The 20,271-nt window shown below is 45.2% G+C and overlaps 1 protein-coding gene across 1 annotated transcript in view; it reads right to left on the reverse strand.

The window, feature by feature from the left end:
• Positions 1-5,517: 5,517 nt before the first annotated feature.
• Positions 5,518-20,271, reverse strand: part of LOC115474904 (C-X-C chemokine receptor type 1-like) — a 42,641-nt gene continuing 27,887 nt past the window's right edge. Inside the window, exon 2 of the mRNA XM_030210597.1 lies at positions 5,518-6,951. Coding sequence (XP_030066457.1) covers positions 5,869-6,936 — 1,068 coding nt within the window. The 5' untranslated portion in view covers positions 6,937-6,951 and the 3' untranslated portion in view covers positions 5,518-5,868. The remainder of the gene's footprint in view (positions 6,952-20,271) is intronic.

Raw genomic sequence — 20,271 nt, forward strand, 5'->3', positions numbered from 1 at the left:
TCCACCTTTTTATAGGGTTTCCCATAAGTTTATAAGTACATAAGTATTGCTACACTGGAACAGACCAAGGGTCCATCAAGCCCAGCATCCTGTTTCCAACAGTGGCCAATCCAGGTCACAAATACCTGGCAAGATCCCAAAAAAGTACAAAACATTTTATGCTGCTTCTCCCAGAAACAACCAGTGGACTTTCCCCAAGTCCATTTTAATAATGGTCTATGGACTTTTCCTTTAGAAAGCCGTCCAAACCTTTTTTAAACCCCGCTAAGCTAACTGCCTTTACCACATTCTCTGACAATGAATTCCAGAGTTTAATTACATGACAGGGCTTATTAGAAAAGGAAAAGGAATTGTAGGAGAGATTGATGTTGGAGACAGCTTGGAAGGAGCCAGGGGTTCCTTCAGTGCACAAATGGTTTTATCAGTAGCGATATATTTATGAAATGGAACGTCTAACTGCCAGTCACCATAAAACTGTGCAGGGCTGCCAAGAGGGGGGGGGGGCAAACTTCCACAGGCCCGGCCTCCAAGGAGTGCCCAGTGCCAGGCCTTCGAAAGGCGCCAAGAATCACCACGGACACAGGAGCAAAGCTTTATACCTCCACGTGGAAATGGTAAAAAGTTTTGTTCCCGAAAAAAGTCTTTCCTCCTCCCCGCAGGTCTCACCTACAGGATCCTGCAGCCGGCAGTGATTCACAGTCAGAGGCCGTCTCCGTGGTCTTCTTTCTGCCGCGTCCTGCCCTCTCTAAACAGGAAGTTGCAGTAGAGAAAGCGGGACACAGAGAAGGAAGGCCACAGAGACGGCTTCTGGCTATAAATTGCTGCTGGCTGCAGGAAGCTGCAGGCAGTGTTGCCAGGTGGGCGGTTTTACCGCCCAATTGGGCGGTTTTCCGCGACCCGGCGCAGGAAATTTTTGCCCGCAGCGGGTTGCGGTTTTTTGGGCTGCTTTTTGGTCTTTTGGGCGGTTTTTTGGGCGTTTTTTTGGCTGCAGGGGGCGGGGTTAGTGACGTTTTGGGCGGGGCTGATGACGGGGGAGGCGGGGCCGATGACGGCGGGGGCGGGGTTGATGACGGCGGGGGTGATGACGCGGGGGTGGGGGTGTCAGGGGCGGGGTTTGAGTTTGGGCGGGTTTTGGGCTGGATTTAGGCTGGTTTGGGTGGGAAAAAAATTTTCCACCTGGCAACCCTGGCTGCAGGTAAGACCAGCGGGGAGGAGGAAAGAAGAATAGAAAAGCAGCAGGTGCCCAGAATGAGAGCAGCAGTGGTGGGGGGGGGGGGCCTTGAAATTTTTTTTGCCCCGGACCCAGCTTTGTCTCTCGGCGGCCCTGAAACTGTGAATAAATGGGGGAAAATCTGGGACCGGCTTAAAGATAAGATATAAGTGAATACACTTACACAAATATATCAAATCCCCCTTTTTTTTTTGGTTTGGCTTGTTTTTTAATGGAAGGTGGGGGGATTTATAAAAAGAGAGGTGCTTGTTTTTATTATGCTTTGCTTGTGTTGTTGACCTTATGGTTACTTATATTCACTTTACCAGTGTCTTATGTTATTTTTCTAATGATACGTTTTACATTAATATTCCACTGTTGCTTGTGCCATCAGTTTCCTAATAAAATATCTTTTTGAAATTTAAAAAAAAAAAGGAATTTTTGCATTCCATTCCAAACTCTGGACTTGGCCTCTCATTCTCTGGTGCACACTAGAGAGTTGCATGGGGACAGAAATTTTACCCATCCCAACTGGAATCTAACCCGCACTCACCTTGCCTGCTAAGATCCAATCCCTCACCCGTGCATATTCATTGTGGAAATCTTGAAAACCCAAATGGGTCGTGGCCCTCAAGGACTGTTCTTGCCCACCCCTGACCTAGAGCATCAGATACACATGGGCTGACCCTGCGAAGGGAATGGATTGACACTGGGGTTGCAGCATGGGAATCAGAGAAAGTGTGGAATGCGTGATGGTGAGAACGTAGATCACTGGAAGCGTGGGATGTGTTTGTGTGTGTGAATGTGAGTGAAGGACAGGATTACAGAAACTACTACTACTACTTATCATTTCTATAGCGCTTCAAGACGTACGCAGCGCTGTACACTTGAACATGAACAGACAGTCCCTGCTCGACAGAGCTTACAATCTAATCAGGACAGACAAACAGGACAAATAAGGGATAAGGACAAAGAGTAGGAAGATTCCGGAATCCCAAAGAATAGCAAGATTCTAGAATCACAAAGAATAGCAAGATTCTAGAATCCCAGAGTGCCAAGATTCTAGAATCCCAAAGAGTAGCAAAGATTCCGGAATCCCAAAGACTACTACTACTACTACTTATCATTTCTATAGCGCTTCAAGACGTACGCAGCGCTGTACACTTGAACATGAACACACAGTCCCTGCTCGACAGAGCTTACAATCTAATCAGGACAGACAAACAGGACAAATAAGAGAAAAGGGAATTATTAAGGTGGGGATTTGTGGAGTAAGAGCAAGTAGATCAACATCAGCAAAATGGGATGTGAGAAACTCAATCCTTTTTCCTTTCCATGATTGCCCCATCCAGAATCCCCCATACCTCTCCTCTTCCCATCCTCTCCCTGAGATCCCTTCCCCATGTCATTCATCTGAGATCTAGAAGTATAGCTAGCCCTTCATTTTTGGGGGGGGGGAATGGGAACAGGGGTGAACTGGGGGAGCAGCACAGTTCCTTACCCCACCCCCACCCCGTGTTTTAAAAATATTACCTCTCCTGGCAGGGATGATGAAGCCCTGCCAGCCAAAGAAATTCACTGCCCGAGCTGTCTCCCTATCCTCCTCCGTTGCGGCAATAAAGAGAATGTAAGTCAGTGACATCCCTCCAGCTCTGACGGTGGGTCTCCTAGTGCTTCAGCGACCTTCTCTGTACTGTAGCAACACAAGGAGGTGGGGAGCCACTCGGGCAGTGAATCTTTTTGTCTGTTGGGTCTTCGGCATCCTTACCATCCATTAACGGGTGCTGCGGGTTGGAGGAGGGCCTGAATCCAAAGTGGGGTGGGGAGGGGGTAGCTCAGACCCCCAAGGTTTCCCCGTGACTATGCCACTGCTGACATCTTCCCACCTATTCCCCACCTGTTCTGCCCTTTTCTCTATCACCCATCTCCCTTGCCAGCACTGATCACGAAGGTCCCTTCCCCCAAATAAGAATAAAGGAATTATTCCGGAAATGATAAGCAGTATGACATTTATTTGTTTTTAATGTAACTGTATGCAAATATATACACATGTAAGCTAATATAGCACAGAATGTTTCTCTTCCCACGGCATCCACCCTTGAGCTGCCACAAGAACCTGAGGGCTGGGTCTGTGGTCTCTGACTTGGCTCTAGACAATCATTTGCCCTCAAGTTACCTTGCCTACCACATCAGGAATGGAGGAATAGCCTAATGCTTCAAGCAGAAGACTGAGAAAGGGGGAAGCTGAGGGTGAATGCCATGTCATGTCACTCTTCATTGAGGGCTGGGTTTACTATGAGATCTCATACATATTCATTATGGAAATCCTGAAAACCAGGCTGGGTTGTGGACCTCAAGGACTGAATTTGAAGAGCCCTGACTTATGCACTATCTAATGCAGGGTGGAGTACCCCTTGCCAGTCAGGTTTTCAGGATATCCACAATGAATATGCATGAACTTGATTTGCATACACTGCCTTCATCATTGGCAAATGTCTTTCATGCATATTCACTGTGGATATCCTGAAAACCTGACTGGTATGGGGTACTCCAGGACCGGACTTGGGAAACACCAGTGTAATGCACTTATGCATATAACTGGCACGTTTTTTGTGCACTTACACACAGGGGCGTAGACAGACTTCAGCGGGAGGGGGGTCCAGAGCCCAAGGTGAGGGGGCACATTTTAGCCCCCACCCCCGGCGCCGTCGACCCCCCCCCCCCACCGCCATTGCCGACCCCCCCCCCCCCGCTGCCGCCGCTACCACCACCACCACTACCACCACCAACATATAATATACAGGATGTCAGACTCAGAAACAGAACGAAGCCTTGCGCCGGAAGAAGAGGACCTCGGCTGGCGGGGGTTGGGGTCCCTCGCCAGCAAAGGTAGGTGACGGCGGCAGCGGGGGAGGGTTGGCGGTGGGAGAAGGGGTGGAGAGGGTCATCGGCAGGGGGGTCCAGGGCCAAATCTACGGCGTGGCCCCACGTAGCTACGCCACTGCTTACACATATCTTGCACGTGCCCAGTTACAGAATTGCCTTTCACATGCTCTGCACTTCTGGGTGGAAAGTCCCTACTTCAGTTCCTGGGGTGGAATTTCTGCTTCTCAGGTCAGTGGCGGAACTGGCCATTGTGTGAAATGATGCCTAGAATGGTGGCTGGATTAGGGGCTTGTTTGTTAGGTTCAGAGGAGTGGCCTAGTGGTTAGGGTGGTGGACTTTGGTCCTGAGGAACTGAGTTCGATTCCCGGCACAGGCAGCTCCTTGTGACTCTGGGCAAGTCACTTAACCCTCCATTGCCCCATGTAAGCCGCATTGAGCCTGCCATGAGTGGGAAAGCGCAGGGTACAAATGTAACAAAAATAAAATAGATACTATTGGAGATTCTACATGGAATGTTGCTACATGGAATGTTGCTACTATTGGAGATTCTACATGGAATGTTGCCACTATTGGAGATTCTACATGGAATGTTGCTATTCCACTAGCAACATTCCATGTAGAAGGCTGCGCAGGCTTCTGTTTCTGTGAGTCTGACATCCTGCACGTACGGTGCAGAACGTCAGACTCAGAAGCAGAAGCCTGCCACATTGGTGATCTGTAAGTGCCGACTTCTACATGGAATGTTGCTAGTGGGGCTCTGGGCAAGTCACTTAACCCTCCATTGCCCCATGTAAGCCGCATTGAGTCTGCCATGAGTGGGAAAGCGCAGGGTACAAATGTAACAAAAATAAAATAGATACTATTGGAGATTCTACATGGAATGTTGCTACTATTGAGATTCTGTTGCTACTATTGGAGATTCTACATGGAATGTTGCAACATTCCATGTAGAATCTCAAATAGTAGCAACAGTGGAGGAGTGGCCTAGTGGTTAGGGTGGTGGGTTTTGGTCTTGGTGAACTGAGTTCAATTCCCACTTCAGACACAGACAGCTCCTTGTGACTCTGGGCATGTCACTTAACCCTCCATTGCCCCATGTAAGCCGCATTGAGTCTGCCATGAGTGGGAAAGCGCAGGGTACAACTGTAACAAAAATAAAATAGATACTATTGGAGATTCTACATGGAATGTTGCTACTATTGGAGATTCTACATGGAATGTTGCTATTCCACTAGCAACATTCCATGTAGAAGGCTGCGCAGGCTTCTGTTTCTGTGAGTCTGACGTCCTGCATGTACGTGCAGGACGTCAGACTCACAGAAGCAGAAGCCTGCGCGGCCACATTGGTGATCTGCAAGGGCCGACTTCTACATGGAATGTTGCTAGTGGGACTCTGGGCAAGTCACTTAACCCTCCATTGCCCCATGTAAGCCGCATTGAGCCTGCCATGAGTGGGAAAGCGCAGGGTACAAATGTAATAATAAAAAAAAACCAGGCTCCATATTCTTTGGCCCAGAATGGTCACTGCAATGACCTAAATCAAGTATGTGTGGGCAGGAAAGAAGGGGAGGAAGATGTAAAATAGAGGGGGTGGGGGTGGGGAGTCCCTGGCTAGTGCAAACGAAGACTCAAGGTTCCAATTTGGTTCTGACTGAGCTGGAAGAAATGGAAGCAGGGGAGAACATCTGGGTCCAAAAAAAAGACACATAGTGAAAGTGCAGACTAGAATATGGTGTTGGTCTTCACGGCAAGAGAGCTGTCCGTCTTTGCACCTACAGGGTTGTAGAAGTGTTTCCAGATGTGGAGGCAACAGAACCTCGGCCATACCGTGAAAAGAAATTTTTACTGACGATGCCTTTGGTAACCAAGATCCTGAGGAAGCTGTTTCTGAATTTCTGCCCAATAAAGGCATATAGAATTGGGTTGATACAGCTGTGTATGAATCCAAAAATCTCCGTCACAGACAGGGCAGTATCAACTTGATTCCTCACCTCACAGGTCTGATTCACAATGTTGCTTCTCATCAATGAATCTACAACGACTGTGATGTTGTAGGGTAGCCAGCAGCAGAGAAAGACTAGCACCACAGCAAAAATGACCTTCATGGCCCGGTGTTTCTGGCTACTCTTGGTTTGGCAGAGAGTTTTTATGGTAAAGCTATAGCAGAAAAGCATGATTAGTAACGGAAGGAAGAACCCAATGATGTGCCGGCTGACTCGCAAGATGATTCTCAATTGGTCTGTTCCTTGTGGCCCCAGATCCTCATGGCAAACTTTAAATTTCTGAGGAGAGTCGAAAACTGTCCTGTAGAGAAGGACGGGTACAGAGAGCATAATGGAGAAAATCCAGATGCCCACGCATATAAATTTAACCAAGTGCCTCTTTTGAGTGACAGTTTCCATAGCATGGACAATAGCTAAGTATCGGTCAATACTAATGCATGCCAGTAAGAGAATTCCACTGTAGAAGTTGACTTCTTGTACAGCAGAGATGACTTTGCACATGAAGGTTCCAAAAATCCACTCATGAGCCTTGTATATGGCCCAGAAAGGCAATGTGATGGCAAAGAGGATGTCTGCGATGGCCAGATTCAAGAGATAAACATCAGTGGAAGACCGCTTGATCTTGTTGTAGCAGATAACCAGAACTACAAGAGAGTTTCCCACCAGGCTCAAGAAGAAGACAAGGACATAGACTATAATCACAAAGTTCTTATTAATGCTCTGTGTATTGGTGCAGGGATTTGCGTCATAACTTGGAAAGATTGTGCTGATGTTGTAATCATAGTCATCAAAAAGACCGTCAAATCCGGAGCCACTTAAACTGAGAGAATTCTTCATGCTTGATCTTGATGTCTTTGAGAGAAAAAGAAAGATAAAATTTTATCAGAATTGTAAACACTCAAATATACGATACACTTTTTTGTCACTGACCTACGCTCATGAATTTACCAAGTAGTCTAGCTCATAAATAAAAAATGATTACAAAAAAGTACGGATGGAGCTTCTACAGAGCCATGTAAAAGGCAGCCATGTCTATAAAAATTACAAACAGAGCAACTGGTGCTAGATCACAGAAGTGTAGGAAGAAATGTTTAACATGGGTGTGCCCCCCCTGCCCCCCAAACCTCGGACTTCCAGGTCCCTGGTATCCCCTTCGTCCCGTTCCCCTGGTTCTGTAAAATCACCTTGCTCCACTGCAGTCTTTGCCAGGCAGTGGCACTAGGGTTTTCTCTGTGAACTGTCCCGCCCTTCAAAAAACAGGAGGCTGCCTGGAACCGTGGATCATGTTGGAGTGGATAATAGTGATGTCACACAACCCACACCAGATTAGCCAGTAGAAGGGAGAGGGGCGGAGCCACGATACAGGGAGCAGCAAATTAGCATAACACGGGGAATGCACAGCGGCAGGAACAGAAGCCTCTCTCACACAGTCACTCTCACATACACTCTCTCAAACATACACACTCAGAGGAAAACCTTGCTAGCGCCCGTTTCCTTTCAAACAGAAACGGGCCTTTTTTACTAGTATTTACATATGGCAACTTGAGCAGATATCAGAAACTAGCCCCATCCCCCTGAAGGCCACTGATAGCTTATAACATTAGAACTAGCTGGGTGGATACAATCACCACATCTCCAGAGAACAAAGTCTGCATATTGACAGCAATCACAGAGACAGGACTTAACAAAAGACAGTGAAACTCCCAGACCATGACCCACCTACTCTGACAAAAGAAAGCCTATCTATCCGAAACTCACAGCCAATGACCCACCTAATCCTGTCAAGTACCTTCTGGGTGTATAACACAGCAGATGGCCAGCCAAGAACCCTTACCAATTACTACGCTCCATGAATATACTATCCTTAGTGGACTTGGCGATCGCCTTTACAGTATTATGTAAGCCACATTGAGCCTGCAAATAGGTGGGAAAATGTGGGATACAAATGTAATAAATAAATAAATAAATAAATATAAAAAACTAGATAGAACTAGTTTTCAGCTATCGCTGAGTTTTCATTGGATCAATACACCCCACCTGACCTTAGCCTATTGGCCCAACAAGAAATTATAAACCCTGGAACACAGTCCACCCCTTTCTCTTCTCCCTGGACCCTGCCTGCCGGATGATCTGCACCTCTCTGGACCTTCATTGAATCTCTCTGGGACAAGCCAGGTTCCATTCTTAACAAATCTGCCAAACAGGTTTCTTTTCCGGCAAGGATCTCCTTCACCACTCCAACCAGCAGCAGAAATAATTCATCTGAACCTCAGATAGAGGTCTATAAATAATGAGTGGAGTTGAACGGGTAGATGTGAAGCGTCTGTTCACGCTTTCCAAAAATACTAAGACTAGGGGGCATGCGATGAAGCTACAATGTAGTAAATTTAAAACGAATCGGAGAAAATCTTTCTTCACTCAACGTGTAATTAAACTCTGGAATTCGTTGCCAGAGAATGTGGTAAAGGCGGTTAGCTTAGCAGAGTTTAAAAAAGGTTTGGACGGCTTCCTAAAGGAAAAGTCCATAGACCGTTATTAAATGGACTTGGGGAAAATCCACTATTTCTGGGATAAGCAGTATAAAATGTTTTGTACATTTTTAGGATCTTGCCGGGTATCTGTGACCTGGATTGGCCACTGTTGGAAACAGGATGCTGGGCTCGATGGACCTTTGGTCTTTCCCAGTATGGCAATACTTACGTACTTATGTACCATCTAAGTACAGAGAAAATAGCTCCTTCACCACTCCAGTCAGCAGCAGAAAGAATTCATCTGACCCTCAATCAAAGTGAGTTACTATTAATCCAGCCTAATTAATAAGTCAGACTTTCTAACAATATTTATCTTGTGGCACATTTGCCATGTGTAAAATCCCTAAAAACTGCCTTTCTAACATTATTGTAAATAAACATTAAATACTATACAATGCAGGTTAATGCAATTCCCCAAATATATCCTTCATCCCCCTTTTTTCAGAACGGTTCACGATTTCCCTGTGCAGGCGACAGGCAGCCTAGAAGTGCTGCAGCCGCTGCTGCCCAGCTGAAGACTGGAGGGAGATGATTTTAAGGCATAGTGGGGGAGGGGCATTCTCCCAGGGTATGCATATGCAACACACACACCTGGAATAAATACGCCCCTAGAGCACAGATATCACCACTTCCCCTTTTTCCTGCAGTACCATGGATCCCAACCAAACTCCAGCCTTCTCCTCACTTTCCCCAGTGAGATGGCTCTCTGTATCAGTCCCAGGCTTTCCTGAATTCCATTCTCATTTCTCCATTCCACTCTCCCCCATGAATGATCCCGTGAAACCACGGGACACTAGTGTCACTGAGTTTCTGCTGGCCTCATGGGGACAATACAAAAAAACAAAAAGGCACACAACTGCTTACAAAACAGTAGATAAAAAACAACAAAGCAGTGGAATCAAATGCATTTATTGGAACAATACCCGACGTGGCCATGTTTCGCCCTCAGGCTGCGTCAGGGGTATAAACTATAAAAACAAAACAAGTATAAAAACATGTATAACCATACATATTAACAATGTCATAAGCATGATTCAACTAATAAAAGGCAATTATTTAAGAAAAGAGATTCAACATATATAAAACAATCCTTTAAGAGTTCTAAAAAAATATGTATAGACATACATGATATCATCTGTAAAACAAATATTTATAATTATAATTAAAATCATACATCACATACAATTTTTATCAAAAAGAGAAGTCTTTTATTCAGTGAACTGTTTCCTGCCTCTAGCAGTAATGTGGACTGGTTATTTATTTCTAAGGAGTTTTTTTTGGTTTTGTGTTAAGAATATCAGTGGAGAAACTAGAATGTCTAGAGTCTTTTAAAAGTTTTGTGCACATTTAGATATGCTTCTTGTCTGATGATATTTTTATTTTTGTTTTTATATCTGTGTAGAACTAGATTTTTGGAACTACTAGTGTGTATGATATATTTACATACACTTTTGATAGGTATAAAGAAATTTCTTCCCCTCTTCATTGAAATGTTTTGATTCTAATTGTATGATCTTAACATTTTTTATTGAGAGTTATAAATGTGATATGAGTAATTGTAGATGTTCTGATAAAAATGTTATGTGATGTATGATTTTAATGATAATTATAAATATTTTGTTTTATAGATGATATCATGTATAAACATGTTTTTTTAGAACTCTTAAAGGATTGTTTTATATATGTTGAATCTCTTTTTTTAAATAATTGCCTTTTATTAGTTGAATCATGCTTATGACATTGTTAATATGTATGGTTATACATGTTTTTATACTTGTTTTGTTTTTATAGTTTATACCCCTGACGCAGCCTGAGGGCGAAACGTGGCCACGTCGGGTATTGTTCCAATAAATGCATTTGATTCCACTGCTTTGTTGTTTTTTATCTCATGGGGACAATTACAAAAATCGGCACCATCCACACTGAAAGGACAAATCCATTGGAAGAGCCAAAGGGTACACCAGGACTTCTTAAATCTGTCCTGGGGACTCCACAGCCAGTTAGGCTTTCAAAGCATCTACAATGAATATGTATAACCACCTTTTTGCTTTTCATGTGTATCTAGGTGGCTGCCTAGTAGAAGCCTGGTGCAATGGGAAAAGAGGGAAATGCTCTCATTTTATAGTTGAGGGACTGAGCCAGGACTAGGATTTAGGCTACGAGGTTGAACAAGCAGGCATCAGATCCAGTATGGCAATACTTATGTACTTTACATGCACCCAACCTAGGAAATCTAGGTTGGGTGCATGTACCTTGGTCTGACCAAGCAAAACTTGAGTTCTCACTTCTGTGTCAGTTAACAACAATCCTTCTTTTTGCAAGTCCAGGGGCAGAATAGATCCAATTACTTTTTGGACCAGTATATGCAGTAGTCCGCTGCTTCCGTCGCCTGTGGCTGCAGAATTATGCTTCAGTGGGTCAGATGCTGCAAACTTATTCTAGCCTAGCCCTGCTCAAAATCAAGCCTCAGCTCATTTGCTAAGTGTCTCCCTGGTTCGATCATGTGGAGGGGCATTTTCAAAAAGGACGTCCTTGCAAAACGGTGAAATCCAGGGGCAGGGAAACCCGTATTTTCGAAAAAAGATGGACATCCATCTTTCGTTTCGAAAAAACCATCAGAGACGTCCAAATCCTTAAATTAGGACGACCCTGGATTTGGTCATCCCTAGACATGGACGTTTCTGACTTTCGGCGATTTTCAAAACCAAAGACGTCCATGTCAAAAATGTCCAAATGCAAGCCATTTGGTCGTGGGAGGAACCAGCATTTGTAGTGCACTGGTCCCCTGACATGCCAGGACACCAACTGGGCAGTGGACTTCATAAAATGCTCCCAGGAACATAGCTCCCTTACCTTGTGTGCTGAGCCCCCCAACCACCACTACTCACAACCGTACACCACTACCATAGCCCTTACGGGTAAAGGGGGGCACTTAGATGTGGGTACAGTGGGTTTGCGGTGGGTTTTGGAGGGCTCACTGTTTCCTTCACAAATGTAAACATAAAGGAATCCTGTTCAGAAGGAATGGATCCTAAGGAGCTTAGCCGAGATTGGGTGGCAGAGCCGGTGGTGGGAGGCAGGGATGGTGCTGGGCAGACTTATACGGTCTGTGCCAGAGCTGGTGGTGGGAGGCGGGACTGGTGCTTTAGATTGTAAGCTCTTTGAGCAGGGACTGTCTCTTTGTTAAATTGTACAGCGCTGCGTAACCCTAGTAGCGCTCTAGAAATGTTAAGTAGTAGTAGTAGTAGTGGGGATGGTGCTGGGCAGACTTATACGGTCTGTGCCAGAGCCGGTGGTGGGAGGCGGGAGTGGTGGTTGGGAGGCGGGGATAGTGTTGGGCAGACTTATACGGTCTGTGCCCTGAAAAGGACAGGTACAAATCAAGGTAAGGTATACACAAAACGTAGCACATATGAGTTTATCTTGTTGGGCAGACCGGATGGGCCGTGCAGGTCTTTTTCTGCCGTCATTTACTATGTTACTATGTAACAGGTAGGGGGGGTATGGGCCTGGGTCCGCCTGTCTGAAGTGCACTGCAGTACCCACTAAAACTGGTCCTGGGACCTGCATGCGCTGTCATGGACCTGAGTATGACAGCTGAGGCTGACACAGAGGCTAGCACGGCATATTTTTAAAGATTTTTTTTGAGGGTGGGAGGGCGTTAGTGACCACTGGGGAAGTAACTGGAGGTCATCCCCGATTCTCTCCGGTGGTCATCTGGTCATTTCGGGCACCTTTTTGTGCCTTAGTCGTAAGAAAAACAGGTCCGGGTGAAAACGTCCAAGTGTTCATCAGGGACGTCCTTGTTTTTTTTTTTTCGATTATGGGTCAAGGACATCCAAGTGTTAGGCACGCCCAAGTCCCGCCTTCGCTACACCTGTGACACTCCCCCTTGAATTTTGGCCGTCCTTGCGACGGAGTGCAGTTGGAGACGTCCTAAATCGGGTTTCGATTATACCAATTTGGACATCCCTGGGAGAAGGTCATCTCTTTCGAAAATGAGCCCATTAGTAACATCTCTCTATATAAAACGCACCTCCAACGTTCTAATGAAGCCTCACTTTCCCAACGTTCTAAAAGTGAAGTGGCTGAGATAGGCATTCCTGCTCTTTGTATCCATCTCCTGAATTGACATCACGTACTTCCGGGTTCGTCACAAGCAGAAGTGACCAACCACACGATGTTTCTCGGCTTCAGAATGTTGGAGGTGCATTCTATTAAATAGGATTGGTCAAGAGGTCACGTGACGCCATGGTGCAGGGCTGACGCTGGAAAGCTAGGCTCCGCGCACATTCACCCGAAAATCCGATAATTTGACTTACCCAAGGTGCGAAACGCTACAACCTTGCTCATATAAGGTGAGAGAACGATTAGTGATCAAAGATCAGGCAGAGAACAACAGAATGGCAGCGAAATCGGTGAGGAGAGAGCGAGATAAATCGAAACTGCCAGATAACAAGATGGCCGACCAGCGAGATCCTGGAGAACTAGCGGTGGGATCCGCATGGCTGACGGAGATTACGGCCGAGGTAACAGCAGCGGTCGAGGCGGCGTTGGATAAGAAACTCCAGCAATTGTTTGATCGGACGGAGGAGGCTCATGAGCGTATTGATAGTATGAATCTGGAGCTGGATGAAGGTTTACAGCGGATTTCAGAGATGGAGGAGACTGTGGGGGCGCAGAAGGAGATTAATAAGAAATTAGAACGGCGGGTACAGGATTTGGAGACAAAGATCGATGATTTGGAGAACAGAGGCAGGCGAAATAACCTGCGTCTGGTTGGACTTCCAGAATCGCTCTTGGATAAAGATCTGCCTACCTTTTTGGAGGAATGGCTGCCGCAGTCTTTACACATCGAGGACAAATTACAGAGTTTTTGTGTTGAACGGGCTCATAGAGTTGGGCCTCCGCGACAGCCAGTGACCAGGCCACGAGTGGTCATATTAAAATCTCTGAACTTTCGTCATAAACAACATATTCTGGACGCGATAAGAGGAGGTAGTACCCTCACCTACCAAGATAAGAAGATCCTTTGTTTTCAGGATTATTCACAGCAGGTGCAAATGAGGAGGAAGTCCTTCGCGCCTTTATGTACGGATCTTTTCAACAAAAAAATAAAATTTGCGCTTCTATATCCGGCTAAGCTGCGCCTCACGATCAATGGAGCTACAAAATTTTTTGATACAGTTGAAGCAGCTAAAGCATATATTCAACAACATGGGGGTGAATAGACCCTCCAGGAGGAAGGATACAACTATAGAAGCATATAGTGGATAAACTCAGGACAGTGGATTATTTGAGACTATCTTAACATGGAGAGCTACTCTAGGGGAGCTGCCATAAGCTTTCAAGTCTTGAATACTGAATGATGGAGATGTAACCTAATTATGATATGAACAGAGCTTGAAGATAGGGGATCTTGTGGACGTGACAATACATAATATGACAACAGGGGAAACAGCTATGGACCGAGGAATACAATATTGAATTTCTGCAGGGCGAACTGCAGAATACGACTGAATGACCACATAGAACTGAGACCCAGCATGGAATTGCTGAACTATTTCCTGGCCGTTGCAAAAGAAGATGATCAAAGACTGGTATATGAGAAGTGACCTGTAAAATTGTGAATGGGTAGGCTGCGGGGCCTGGAAAGGGTTGGATGGGTAAACGGTAACTGTAGGGTGAGTGCAGGTGTTAATAAGTGACTAGTTCTTTGAACAGGAGGGAGGGAGGGAGGATTTGAAGGATGGGAGATAGGGGTGTGGGAGGGGGGGTGGGAGGCTGGGGGAAATATAGGGTTTGGTTAACAGAATTTCAATTAGGTACTGTATATGGGGTCAGAAGAGATGTGTGAGTGAGTTGAATGATGAGTGGCTGATGAAAAGAATAGTAGGAGTGGTGCTGCTGGGACACCATGACTGCACTCTTATAGATGTGGAACATATGTTGATGCAAGAGCGAGATATAGGAGATTGATGGGACTAAAGGTATACTCCTGGAATGTGGGAGGTATTTCATCTCCCATTAAGCGAAAGAAAATACTTCATAGTCTTAAAAAGAAAAGAGCAGATATAGCACTCCTCCAGGAGACACATTTATCGTCTCAGGAGCATGACAAACTTAAGACCTGGTGGGTGGGGACAGTGCTGGAGGCCCCAGCGGTGGGGAAGAAGGCCGGGGTGGTGATATTGTTCCACAAATCCCTCCAGGTCGAGGTGGGGCAGATGTGTATTGATCCTGAAGGGAGATACATTCTGGCACAGGTCAAGGTGAATGACACTACATACCTTATCAGTAATATTTATGCCCCTAATGTGTACTGTAAGAAATTCTTCCATATTCTCATCAGCAAGATGCAGCAATTTAATGTTTCGCAGAAGATAATTGGGAGGGACTTCAATGTGGTAGCGGATTCCACCATGGATAAATCACATAATGTAGCAGGTGCGCTAGGGGAGATGGATAAAGGTATCAATCTGCTGTGTGGAGCCTTGGGAGTGGTTGATGTGTGGAGGGTTCTAAACCCAAATACCAAAGACTATACGCACTACTCTAGAGCCCACCACACGCAATCACGAATAGATTACCTACTGATAGATGAGGACAGCTTTGCAGGCATCTCAGAGGCTGCAATTGATCCTACGATTATATCTGATCATGCGGCAATATTTATTGAATTTAAAGATCAGAATTCACAAAGTAGACAGTTTAGATGGATATTTCCCATGGATCTGTATTATGATCAGGATTTCTGGACATATATTAGGGGGAAATGGGAAGAATATACACTACATAATGCATCTCATGTAGATACACCGATACTGTTCTGGGAGGCTGGGAAGGCTGTTTTAAGGGGTGAGATTATAGCATACAGTGTCAGAAAGAAAAAACAGAGAGATCGAGAGATCATCAGATTGGGGGAACAGTTGGTGCAATTGAGGAGGTCGTATGGACAAAGGTCCGCAAATCATATCCGAGAGCAATTGCTAGCCACTCAGGTAGCCCTAAATGAACTGCTACATCAGCGAGCCAGTAAATCTGCTGAATATTATAGATATCAATTATATAGGTTCGGTAATAAACCAGGGAAGATGATGGCAGGTCTAGTGAGGAAGGCGAAGGGGCAGAGGAGAGTATTGGTGCTTAAGACACAGAGGGGAGGCCTGGTACATGATGATACAGAGATACGAGATGTCTTTAGGGATTACTATGCTAGGCTATATGCTAAAAATGATGATGATGATTTAGATCCTGATATATACCTAGAGAACGTCAATAAGCCAAAGATCTCAGAGCAACAGAAGAGGGAGCTAAATAAACCGATTGAGACGGAGGAGGTCCTTAGAGAAATAAAAGCCAGTGCATTACATAAGGCTGCGGGGCCAGATGGATTTAGGGCTGAATTGTATAAAATCTTAATGCAGGACATAGGAGACCCCTTGACTAAAGCCTTCAATAGATCAGTTGAATTAGGGGAACTCCCGCAGTCTTTGCGACTTGCGGACATAATGGTCTTTCCAAAACCTGAGAGAGATCCGGCCTTACCAGATTCTTATAGACCAATTTCTTTGATCAGCTATGAGGCCAAGCTGTTGGCAAAAATTTTGGCTTCGAGATTGGCAAAAGTGTTACCGAGCATAGTTGCGACCCCTCAGGTAGGCTTTGTGCAAGGGAGACAGAGTGGGAAAAATATTAGGCTGATATTGGCATCAATGGAGAGTGTGCGCAGGAGGGGTGGGGATTCCCTCTTGATCAGTTTCGACGCCGAAAAGGCGTTTGATCGGGTCGAGTGGGAGTTCCTGTTTGCTTCATTAAGGGTGTATGGCTTTGAAGGCTATTTTACACAAGCAATCTCTATATTATATAAGAACCCTATGGCGAGAGTGCTGATCAACGGAGCGTACTCTCGAAGCTTTGTCATTAATAGAGGAACCAGACAGGGATGCCCTTTGTCCCCTTTACTTTTTGCTATCACATTAGACCCCTTGGTCAGGGAAATTATGGGCAACACTGAGATTGAAGGTATACAATTGGGAACCAGAGAATTTAAGATCTCGGCGTTTGCCGATGACATTTTGGTTCATCTAGATAGACCGGAGAGATCGCTGCCGGTGTTGATGGAGGTTTTTGAAGAATATGGGGCCTTCTCGGGATTTAAATTGAATTTTCAAAAGTCAGAGGGATTGCCCACAACTAATACGGTAAGGGAGCAATGGAAGGGAAAGTTTCCACTGAGATGGGCGAATGAGGAGTTTAAATACCTAGGCATAACACTAACAGGAGATCTGAGTAGATTATATAGACAGAATGTTGATAAGTTACTGCAGTATACGCGACATAAATTAGCAGTATGGGAGGGGCTACCTATAACTTTAAGTGGACGAGTTGGTTTGTATGCAATGATGCTCTTTCCAAAATGGCTGTATGTACTAAGACAGCTGCCTATAATATTACAGACTAAAGATATAAAGAAGCTTCGAGGAATGATGACTAGGTTCTGTTGGAGTGGGAAAAGGGCTAAAGTTAAATTGGACTATCTTTATGGGAAAAGGACAGAGGGAGGTTTGGGGCTGCCCGATATTAAACAATATAATTGGGCCTGTTTGGCTCGGCACCTAGCGGATTGGGTTTTGGAAACAGAAGAGCATACGGCATGGAATATTGAGTGTGCATTGTTTAGACCATATCATCCCTATTATATGTTACATGTTGAGGGTAAAATGTTACCTAAGGAATGGCGTCATCATATTTTATTACACCCAATGCGAAGTATATGGCAGTACATATTGAGGAGACTAAATAAGAACCCACGGTGTACGGATCTCCTCCCACTAGTTGGGAATGGAGCATTTGAACCAGGGAATGCTCACCCGAAATTTATCAAGTGGGCACAGGAAGGAGTGGTATTAGTGGCGGATGTCATACAAGAAACGGGGAAGGCTATATCCAGGGAGGCTTTAGAGGATATGGTGGGAGTAGAGAATGTGACATGGTATGATTATTATCAGCTTCATAGCTATATTGAGAACTTACATAGAGAAAAATGTGATAAAGGGATGTATGAGCTACTGGTGAATTTGTTTCTGCCTCAGGGAAGAGAACAGACTTCGGTGTCAACACTGTATAAACAGTTAAGTATGATTGCCCCGTACCGCAGCTATGAGGCAGTGGCTAGACGATGGTCTGAGGATTTGAGGGTAGAGATTAGCAGTGGAGATATAGCCCAGTCATTGAAGGAGATTGTACATAAAGTGACTAGTGCCAGACATAGGGAGATACAATTTAGAATCATTCTGAGAGCATACTTCTCTCCCATACAGGCTTATTATGCAGGTAGATTGCAAGAAGCACATTGCAGTAAATGTAATTTTCAGAGAGCAACACTGTATCACATGTTTTGGGGATGTTCTGTTATTAAAAAGTTTTGGGGTCCAGTGCTGGAATATTGCGAGGCTCTGCTGCATAGGAAGCTTTGGATTACGCCTAAAACTGTTGTGCTAGGACTGAGGGGAAGTGGGTCAATTATGCGTTACAAAGAAAGCTTATTTGTATATAAGGCACTTATTATTGGGAAACAATGTATTTTACAATACTGGACACAAGAAATAGGACCATCCTTCTGGCAGTGGAGGAGTTCGCTTCACTCTCTGGTGCGGATGGAAGCACGTGCTATGAACAGTAGTCCTAGAAGTAAACAACGCTTCTGGGAAGTCTGGGAACCGTATGTGCAGGCTCTATCAGGCAGAGCTCGCAGCCTATTGGTGAACACACTCACTGGAGGGGGAGGAATGGAAAGCTAATATATATGCCTATTGGAATTGTGTTGATGTGATAACATTAAGGCAAGGGTATAGGGGGAAGGGGGGTGGGGGAAAGGGAAGAAAATTCACAGAAAAGTTTGATGACACTTCAGTTAAAGTTTTTGTTAAAGAAGACAGAGATTTGTATTAAGTATATGTTTATTGATCTATACATGTTGTAAACTGTGACATCAATAAAACAGTTTAAACATAAATAGGATTGGTCAGTTCCTTGAAGCACAGCCAGAGCTCAGCGTCCTGCACAGTAACGCTCAGACACCAGAGAGAGAGGGGGGGAGGCCTGACACCGGGGTGGGGGGGGGGAGGTATCTCTGTCACACACACACACTCATAAGTACATAAGTACATAAGTAGTGCCATACTGGGAAAGACCAAAGGTCCATCTAGCCCAGCATCCTGTCACCGACAGTGGCCAATCCAGGTCAAGGGCACCTGGCACGCTCCCCAAACGTAAAAACATTCCAGACAAGTTATACCTAAAAATGCGGAATTTTTCCAAGTCCATTTAATAGCGGTCTATGGACTTGTCCTTTAGGAATCTATCTAACCCCTTTTTAAACTCCGTCAAGCTAACCGCCCGTACCACGTTCTCCGGCAACGAATTCCAGAGTCTAATTACACGTTGGGTGAAGAAAAATTTTCTCCGATTCGTTTTAAATTTACCACACTGTAGCTTCAACTCATGCCCTCTAGTCCTAGTATTTTGGATAGCGTGAACAGTCGCTTCACATCCACCCGATCCATTCCACTCATTATTTTATACACTTCTATCATATCTCCCCTCAGCCGTCTCTTCTCCAAGCTGAAAAGCCCTAGCCTTCTCAGCCTCTCTTCATAGGAAAGTCGTCCCATCCCCACTATCATTTTCGTCGCCCTTCGCTGTACCTTTTCCAATTCTACTATATCTTTTTTGAGATACGGAGACCAGTACTGAACACAATACTCCAGGTGCGGTCGCACCATGGAGCGATACAACGGCATTATAACATCCGCACACCTGGACTCCATATCCTTCCTAATAACACCCAACATTCTATTCGCTTTCCTAGCCGCAGCAGCACACTGAGCAGAAGGTTTCAGCGTATCATCGACGACGACACCCAGATCCCTTTCTTGATCCGTAACTCCTAACGCGGAACCTTGCAAGACGTAGCTATAATTCGGGTTCCTCTTACCCACATGCATCACTTTGCACTTGTCAACATTGAACTTCATCTGCCACTTGCACGCCCATTCTCCCAGTCTCGCAAGGTCCTCCTGTAATCGTTCACATTCCTCCTGCGACTTGACGACCCTGAATAATTTTGTGTCATCGGCGAATTTAATTACCTCACTAGTTATTCCCATCTCTAGGTCATTTATAAATACATTAAAAAGCAACGGACCCAGCACAGACCCCTGCGGGACCCCACTAACTACCCTCCTCCACTGAGAATACTGGCCACGCAATCCTACTCTCTGCTTCCTATCTTTCAACCAGTTCTTAATCCATAATAATACCCTACCTCCGATTCCATGACTCAGCAATTTCTTCAGGAGTCTTTCGTGCGGCACTTTGTCAAACGCCTTCTGAAAATCCAGATATACAATATCAACCGGCTCCCCATTGTCCACATGTTTGCTTACCCCCTCAAAAAAATGCATTAGATTGGTGAGGCAAGACTTCCCTTCACTAAATCCGTGCTGACTTTGTCTCATCAGTCCATGTTTTTGTATATGCTCTGCAATTTTATTCTTAATAATAGCCTCCACCATCTTGCCCGGCACCGACGTCAGACTCACCGGTCTATAATTTCCCGGATCTCCTTTGGAACCCT

This window comes from Microcaecilia unicolor, chromosome 7 (assembly GCF_901765095.1).
Source record: "Microcaecilia unicolor chromosome 7, aMicUni1.1, whole genome shotgun sequence".
Lineage (NCBI taxonomy): Eukaryota > Metazoa > Chordata > Amphibia > Gymnophiona > Siphonopidae > Microcaecilia > Microcaecilia unicolor.